Source organism: Amphiprion ocellaris, chromosome 2, assembly GCF_022539595.1.
Source record: "Amphiprion ocellaris isolate individual 3 ecotype Okinawa chromosome 2, ASM2253959v1, whole genome shotgun sequence".
Taxonomy (NCBI): domain Eukaryota; kingdom Metazoa; phylum Chordata; class Actinopteri; family Pomacentridae; genus Amphiprion; species Amphiprion ocellaris.
The window spans coordinates 1,421,326-1,430,503 of NC_072767.1; the positions used below are offsets into that span (position 1 = coordinate 1,421,326).

General features: G+C 41.9%; 1 protein-coding gene across 1 annotated transcript; it reads right to left on the bottom strand.

The window, feature by feature from the left end:
• Positions 1 to 286: 286 nt before the first annotated feature.
• lpla (lipoprotein lipase a) lies at positions 287 to 8,270 on the bottom strand. The gene is made up of 10 exons (XM_023296319.3): positions 8,016 to 8,270; positions 6,967 to 7,172; positions 6,371 to 6,550; positions 5,667 to 5,778; positions 4,790 to 5,032; positions 4,003 to 4,245; positions 3,283 to 3,403; positions 2,904 to 3,086; positions 2,701 to 2,808; positions 287 to 1,577 (listed from the first exon to the last, which is right to left on the bottom strand). The coding sequence occupies exons 1-10, from the start codon at positions 8,113 to 8,115 to the stop codon at positions 1,526 to 1,528; spliced, it is 1,548 nt and encodes a 515-aa protein (XP_023152087.1). The 5' UTR covers positions 8,116 to 8,270; the 3' UTR covers positions 287 to 1,525.
• Between the last annotated feature and the right edge of the window lie 908 nt (positions 8,271 to 9,178).

Here is a 9,178-nt window from a genome sequence, read left to right on the forward strand (position 1 = left end):
GCCGTACGTATATTTTTGACCCAGCAGATTTTGTCATATTTGCAGAGGATAGATTTTTGTGACAAAATTACAGATAGGATTTCAATGATTCCATCATAGAAGAGTCAGAATTATAGGAGCCATTAGAAACTCAACACTGCCATGATTGTTCACGTCTTTCAGTGTACAGTATGTGATGTTTCTCATCTACAAAATGTTGAGCAACAACTCCAGCACAGGTCCACAATCATGTTGCTTTCAATGTTAATATTTAAAAGCAGCTTGAGCAGTGAGGAATATGGCGATATGGAGTTTATTTCTTTATTCAAACATCCTGGGCTCTTTCTTCAGACAGTGCACTGCATTTCAGTTCACAAAAGTCCATGCAGCTGGCATGGAAGCCAATTTGATCGATCCCTCCACAGCCTTGTGCATAGAAACACAAAACGCTTCACTTATAAAAATACAGACGACAATGGAAGCCTGCCAAAATATATTACAGCTTCATATACAAATATATAAATGTACAATCAATAAATACAATGTGACGTATTCTTGAGATGTGTTATGGCTATCATGTAGGTCAGTCCAGCACAAATTACAAAGGATTGCATGTTGTGGTTTTGTTAGATGATTGACCTCTCAGTGTAATAAAAGGGCTTTTTGAGGACTGAGCTTATTTGATGAGGTAAACTGTTTCAGGTGAGACAATGCTGATCAATGACGAAACTAAAGGAGCACTGGAACATTTGAAAAGTTGATTTTCAATAGAAAAAAAATCACTAAAACTAGAGAATGCATGTCCCTATTGGAGTACAATCTCAATGACCTTAACATCTAAATGGCTGCAGGGGACAGAGAGCCTTTTTTAAAGTGACCAGTGACACAATAACCAAACGCAATCAAAGAACAACCAAGGCTTCCAGAGATCAGATATTAGCATATAACTCATATTCAAGAAAATACTGATTAAAGGTATTTACAAAGACCGCAGTGTTTCTCCGTTCAGTAGATAGTAAAAAGCTTCTTTGGTCCCTGTCGATTGTTGGCAATTAGTGGTTAAGTAAAGATTGGGCACAAAAATGATCATTTTGCACGTTTGAAAAACAAAAAAACAAACAAAGATGTGCCTGAAATATGCCTGTCACTCTGAATCATTTATACATTAACAATAATCCAAGCTCACATAGGCATAAAACACATCAGTTCAAAATATATCAGTATAAACAGTACATATAGGATACAAAAGCATAAACAATGATTACAAAGCAGCAAAAGCTACTCAAGGTAAAAAAATAATAGGAGCACATCATCGAAAAAAAAGAAACGGGTGACTTTTTTCAGCAGCAGAATTTGCAGAGAGACATGAGGGATGAGGTTGTGTTGGTAGCACTGGGAGCTGATGAGGGGAAAAAAAGAGGAAGAAAAAAGCACAGCATCCATTAGGGGTCCAGTCATTTGCAGAAGGCTTTCCCAGTTTTTGCTTCCATCTTTGGCTGTGGGGGATTGTACAGATGGATGATGTGCATCATGTTCAAGTGCAACTTCAAGCGTCGTTCTGCCCAAAAAGACTCCCCTGCATTTTCAGCTTGTGCATCCTGGAAGAAGAGAAAACGAAACAAACAGTTAACTAGAAATCAGCAGCTTCTTACTGGCTCTAACACACAAGATCACATCACCTGAATCCCGGCTTCCCTCCACCTCCTTGCTCTCTGTTTACTTTAGAATTGATTTGAGCACTCACATTTAAATCTCATCAGGATCTGGCTCCTAGCTACATAACAGAAACACTGACCCCATATGAGCCAGTTTGCAGCCTCAGATCTGCAGGTGAGGCTTTTCTAAATGTTCCAAAGTCGAGGTTGAAATAACAACCCCTCAGTTTTTGAGGCTGCAGAATCTTCTTCTAAATCACTTGTTAAAACCCATTTTTAATAGATTGGCTTTCTCGTGATGTCACCTCTTTCACTCTCTTTTAGTCTGGGCTATGACCTTTTTGGTGCTTTAACTAATGTATTTGTATCAATTGGTGTTTGTTCTATTAATTTAGATATACTGAAATTCTCTTTTTTGCATGTATCATGTTTTACTGTCTGTGTTTTATTTCATTTTGTTCTGCCTAACTAGCTATCTGTTGTATGTTTCTCTTCCTTTTCTGGCTTGTCTGTCAAAGCACTTTGCAAACTCATTATTAATAATGTTATCTGCTTTGGTTAATACAATACAGGGTTCATAGGATCCTTACCGGATTCTTGTAGTCACTGGAAGAAACTGTTCAAAATCTAGTGCATGCGTTTTTAAAATATACATTTAAATTTAATTTTAGTTATATGTAGATATATAGCAGCAAAATGGAATTCTAACTGTTAAGTGCAAGATTCAATAATTTAAACTAAAAAATGCATCTCATTATTCAACTATATTCTTGCCTCATTGTTTATCTCTTCTTATGTGAGAAATATGTATCAGGTATGACATGCTAAGATAAGTTTGCATGTTGCTTTAGATAACAAAAGATTGTGGAGGTATATCTGGATATTCATTGATAAAATCTATGTTTCTGTAGTTGAGGTTAGATGTATTCTTTATTCCCTCCTCATTTATCTACTTTGGTGAGGGAGGTTGCAGATCTCTTTATCTCTCTCCACATTCACTGAGCCGTGTTCATGTTCAGCTCTGAAGGATTTTACTTAAACTAGAAAATGTTTCTGAGCGACTTACAGTTTTTCTTTACGGTTCAAGTTGTCTTCTTTTAACTTGACAAACTCTGCCTCTTCTCCTCCCCTGACAAGGTAAGCAAACTCTCCCTCCTTTGCACTGAAGATAACCCTGAAATCAAACAGAGAAAAACAACCATTACTTAAAATTCCAGCCGAACTTTTACAGACATAAGATTGTGTTGTCTGTGTCGCCTAACAACCTACTTGGACTGAGTCTCCCCGGACTTGATGCGAAGTTTCCGGATGTGGAACTGGCTGCTGCCCCACCAGTCGGACCAGCTGATGATGGCGTCCTTCTCCCAGCGCAGCTTCACGATCATCAGGTCTCCGATGTCCACGTCGGTGGTGATGAGGAAGGACAGAGTGGAGTTATCATTGAGCACTGGTCTGCAGGGATGAAGGAAGAGAAATGTCATTCATAAAGGCATCTCTGGCATGTGTGTGTTCAGAGAAGTGTGAAACAAGGGACCTTATGCTCCTTACTTAGAATCAGGATGGTTGGAAGGTGGTTTCTTGTAATCTACACATGCATGTCTGTGTGACTGGTGGATTTGTGAGAAAATGCACAGCTGAATGTACTTACAGGACAAACGAGATGCCCTCCTTCTCTCCGTGGGTTCCGTACAGTGAAATCTTCATCGGCTGCTCGGTGAAGCTCAGTTTATCTTTGCTGAAGAAATGCGCCTTCACTTGGTAGTGGAAAACTGTGGAAACACATATTTTTACACACTTTACACAACCTCCCTTTGAATTCCCACCACTGCTTCAAGTTAACTCCAGAAAAGCCTTTATGTAACCTTGATGTTTATCTGTCTTCGTGTGACTCTTACAAGGCTGCATTTAAACACAGATTTGAGCTTGCTGGCTTCATTCACACACCCTCAAACATCATCATATGTCTGCCTCTGCATCTCCTTAAAAACATCTTGCGCAGACTGTGAAACAATACCTCTGTGCTGAATGTATTTTTCCATTGCTGGTGTATCACATGCAGCAGTATCAGGTTACCTCAGCATACCCTCCAGCCACCAAAATACCCCTGACCTCCTCTTCTGGAGACCTTTGGCTACTTGCTGTACATGTGTGCTGACATTAAGCGTTAGCTCACATACTGAGGATTACTTTAATTAGGTATGCGCATGAATTAGCTCAACTCCCAGTAATCCTCAGCAAAGCGCATAAATCCAGACAGATTTTTCTCCAGTAGTTAGCTGTGTTTTATCTCTGTTTTTGCACTGCAGTAGAACAGAGCTTGTAAAGTTACCAGATTGTCTATATGAACTTTCTCTTCCTTGATGTTTACCTTTGTACGGCATCATCTCACGAGTCTTGAGGTACATCTTTGCGCTGCGGGCCGTGCGGATCTTGTTGATGTTGTAGCCCAGCGTGTTGCACCGGTTCTTCCTGCAGCTGAGGCACAGTCCCTTGTTGAAGGCCTCCTTGGAGTTGCAGCGGTAGGCCATGCTCTGCTGCTGGACGTTCAGCAGGGAGTCGATGAACAGGTGGATGGAGCGCTCGTGGGAACATTTCACAAGCTGGTCCATATCTGCAGCACAGAAATCAAAAGTCTCAGATGACAAAACCGTGAAAAATCACATCCTCGTGTCTGGTTCTTTACATTTTGTACACATGACATCCCTGAATGCCGACCCAGGGAGCTGATCTCGCTTAGTTCTGCATTACTCAGTTACAACACAAGCCGAAGGGACGAAGCGGCAAAACATCAGGCAGGACTTTAATCTCTGACGCACTCTGTGTCTGTGTTTTGATTGGAGGCAAACAAACTTTAACTGCAGCCCTGAAAGCTTCTATAGGGTTGGAGTGTGTGTTGACAGCATGTTAATGTACAGGAACTTATCAAAGTGATTTACAGCACTGTTGATGCAGATGTTTCACATTAAAGTGAGCTGAGATGTATATTTATGGAGCAGCTAAGAGAAGACAAGTGGAGAGTGCATGTGTCATTAAACTCATTCAGTGGTGTTGGAGCATAATAGTTACATAACACTGCGGTTCAATGAAAAAGACCAAGATGCAGTGTGACTGTGCAACATTTAGTGTTCAAATCAGAGTATCTCTAGCAGACTTACTTTGGAGGCCCTTGATGCCGGCTGATGCAATCCCCAGCAGGGTGTTCTGGATGTCGCAGCCCGGCTGGAAGGTTCCTCCGTTGGGGTAGATGTCGATGTGGCCCACCGGCCTCTGGATGCCGATGCTGCGGTCTGGAGAGCCCCTGGTGTTGGTGTGCAGGACGTCCACGAACTGGGCATCGCCTCTGGACAGGATGCTCTGTTCGTTGGCGTGCTCGAAGGTGGGACCAGCAGGATCCAGACCTGGGTGGAAAACCAGGAAAAGAGGTTTAGGGTTTTAACTAACTGTGACCAAACTGAAGACTGAAGACGCAGCTAAAGGAAGAAGATCCCCTCGAGGAAAAATGGGCTTTCAAACATGCATCCTGTGTTTGCTTAAGCGTTTTTCTGCCTCGTGCAGCTCTGCAACAATGCGAAGCAGTGATCGTGGGCTCCTAATGGGCCCACCATTATTCTAAGCAGGTCAGACAGATTTCAAAGCTGGATGAACTTCATACTAACAAATATGGGGATTGGACCCAAGAACTGGCACCGACCGGCTGCGTGCACACATGCAGCACAATGCAGGCCTGGAATGTAACAGCCGAACAGATTAGGTTTCATTGGCATGCCATGTTGTTTTCAGGAGCAGAGAAAAATGCCTGTATATTATGGTATGTTTGCATGCATTGGCCCTGAGACTAAATTTAAAAGTATTTAATAGCAGGTCATAGTATGTCCAGTGAAAACGTGATTCTAACTGTACTGATGTGCTGGCAGGTTTATCTAATTTACTCTAACACTCAGTGTGACTCAGATACTCAGAACTGGCCACTCTACTGACTGTTTAATCTACAATGTAAGCAGATAATGTTAAGTGAAGTTGATGTGCTCTCACCTGTGATCCTGCTGATTTTATGGTCCGTGAGATCTCCAGCAATTCCAGCCACATGTGCTCCCAGACTGTAACCCAGCAGATGAAGCCTCTCCCACGGCAGCTGCAGCTCTTTCTGAGAGGGAAGAGATGCACGAAAGGTGTCAGAAAGACGTATCACACGCCTTAAAAACAGTTTAAAGAGAATCCTGCAGACTCGCTGGAGGGATTACAGCTAATAGTGGTCTGTACCTGGCAAAGCTCAGCAGCACTCTGTTAAAAAAGGAGCTGGGGACTTTATCCAAAACAGGGATTATTTTGTGTAATTTTGTACTTTGCAAGCTTTAAACTTGGGAAGTCACGTAAACAAAGGACGAACACATGAGAGCATTACTCATGCCAGTGCCCCTTTGTGCCCCTTTGTGCCTTGAAGTGGTTCAAACAAAACCTGTGCTCCACTAAATAGTGAGCCTTGTAAAGAGAGGCTGCAGTGAGCCACAGACGCGGCCATAAAACGCCTTTATAGCCGTTTACGATCGTAACCATTAGGGAAACATATCCGCAGCAGCACCGCTGGGCACAAAGCATTACATCACGAGCAACTCGATTCAGATATTTCTGTCATTTCTTTACCAGAACAAGACTACGCTGTAATAACTTGGTTGTCCCGAAGCAGAATGTTTACAAAGAGGATGTGACAAATCCAGCTGGGATTCTCCTCCACTCACCTGCAACCAGGTGACAAACTTGGCGACGTCTCGGCCGACTAGTTTGGTGTAGGCTGCAGAGGTCGGGTAGTGCTGGTTGGCTCGGGTCAGCCAGTCCACCACGATCACGTTGGCAGTGGGAACTCGCTCGTACAGAGCCGCCACCAGCTTCGGCACCCAGCTCTCAAACATCCCTGTTACCTGGATAACACAAAACACACACGGGGTCACACACATGTCTGAGGTGAGCTGCAGGATGGCGTGATTTATTCCAGCTTTAACCCTCATTCTGTGTCCGGGAGCTGGAGAGCAGCCAAGGCATCATCAGGTTCACATTTTGCTGCATGACTGGCTTTAAAATCACATTATAGGAGAAGCTGCATGAACTGTTTGCACTGCAGCTCACCATACTCGACCTGTTTCCTTATTGTCATATTCTTTGCATGATACTTTATGGTTTCTAATCAGTTTGGACTTCTCCCAACATTCTTTGAGTGTTTCATGTTTATCCATCATATCATTGGACAGTTTCATTTCAGCTGAGAGTGGAGAAGTCTGATTTTGATCTGATTTTCTGCAGCAATTTTACAAGAAACACAGCATTCAGTGTGACGTACCGTCCAGCCGTGGATTACAATGAAGGTCTGAGTTTCTGGATTGAATTCGCACTCTTTGATGGTTTCGGGCCTCCCGGCCACGATGTAGCACATGTCATCATCTGGGATGTCCACAGTGCGAAGGGAGAACTTGGACACGATGTCAGTATAGTCTGTGATCCATTCAGTGGTGGTCGGCAGCAGAGTGGCCGTGACTGTGGAGTTTACTGTGGAAACACAAACAGTCAGATTGTAGTGGCAAAACACAAATGCAGAGGAGCTCATTTTACAACATTTCTATGACAAGGTCCAGCTTTATGCACAAATACAGTAACCATGGAGCAGTTTGAAGTCCTGTTTCATCAAAAATCTTTTAGCAGAAGACCAAATAACAACCTTTTTGCCCCTTCTTGCTGCTTTGCTCAGTCATCAGGAGCCAGCAGGGACGTAGAGCATGACGGTGTCGCCCCCTTTTGTCTCCTCTGAATTTCTACCAGCTCAACCTCACCAATCACTGACAATATTTATAAAAACTCAGATTTTCTAAAAATAAAGTTGAACTGGATTCAAACTGGATTCCAAAAAAGCTGCAGCGTCCAGTTCTTTCAGAAAAGCAGCTCTGTGGCCTAAAAAATAAGTTTTAAAAACTGGGGAAACGGTGATTAAAATATGTTTTAATTAAATATTAGAGATTTGTGCATTTTTCTATTGAAGCTTAGAAAAAAGTGCACTACAAAGTGATCATATGTGCTTTTAAAATTCTCAGTTTTTCATTGCTATTGTGTTTTTGTTTTTTTTTTTGTTTTTGTTTTTTTGCCTTGTGCTCAGACAAAAGGCTTGAAGCTCCTGCTTTCCTTCATGAACACATGGAGCTGAATGCTGTGAAATGGGATGCAGACCTGCAGACCTGAACCCTTTACACGGGGTTACTCTCGGTCAACACGGAACATCCTGCATTAATTAACCTGCTTGCACATATGTTTACTTCATCAGAGCTGCATCTCTATAAAACACATGCATATAAAACTATGCATGTCAGTAAAATAAAGATCATTTTAGGTCATTCTTACCAAAAACAGACGTAGTGGATTCAGGGTCTGAAGAAAAAGTTCCAAAAATGTTTCCCAAAATTATCCAAACAGTCAAAAAGCAAATTTTTTCTTTTCCCATATTATTAAGGCTTTATTTAATCTCTTAAATGTCCTGGATTTAAACTAAAAGCTTCTGTGGCTGCTGGTTGTAAATCCACTGGCAGGTTAGAATCAGCGGTTACACACTTGGTGAGGAGCTGTGGCTGGAGGGTGAACCTTCTTATGGTCTGTCACAGTTGCCGCTCCAAGTCATCTTTATGTGTGGCTCATTTGAATATTCTGAGATGATTGGCTGGAGGTTCGAGGGCGGAGAGTAAACTTTGTCCCAGAGTTCCTGAGGAGGAGGAACAGATCATTCACAAGCTGCTCCCAGGAGAGCCGAGCTGCAGGAGGTTTCACTTACACCCTGCCAGCAGTTTCACCATTCAGCCGTCCACAAAACTCAGAGATTCTGAGGAAATCAGAGGAAAACTGCTTCACATTTTCACTGCAAAGTCCATCATATGACCAGAATCGAGTTGTTCTTGCACAGGAGGCACTTGGTGGAGATTTGGTTTGCTGATAAGTAGAGATTTGTTCAAGGATAAACAGATTTAAAAAGGAACAAAGTGTTATGAGCCACATATACAGCAAGTAGAGCAAATACAATCAGATTTAAGTTATAAAAAAGTCATAGAAATATTTACAAACTCCAGAAATGTGCAAATTATTCACTTGAGAATGGGCAAATCTGCATAAAATGTGGTGCAAACAACATGAGATGCACAATGAATAGTAATAATCCTATTTAAAAAGCTAATGTAATGCTCATATACATTCATATTAGGCTTTTAACAGTTAAACTGCTACTTGGGAAATGTTGTGAATTTCCAGTTCTTCTACATTAAATGCAGCTTCACAATCTCTATCACTTTATTATTTATAATGCTCTGACTTGTTCTTATTTTCCTATTGTTTTTCAAGAATGTGCTTCTATAACGTCTTATTGTTATTGCACAGCCATGAGGAACAGTCTGCACATCCTTCATGTGGCAAATAAAGCCGCTTCAATCTTGAATCTTGAATCCAAAGATGCCCTCAGAGAAAAATAATTCCCCTCCTGACCACTAGATATCGTTAATTTTCACTCCAGGTTTGCTCTT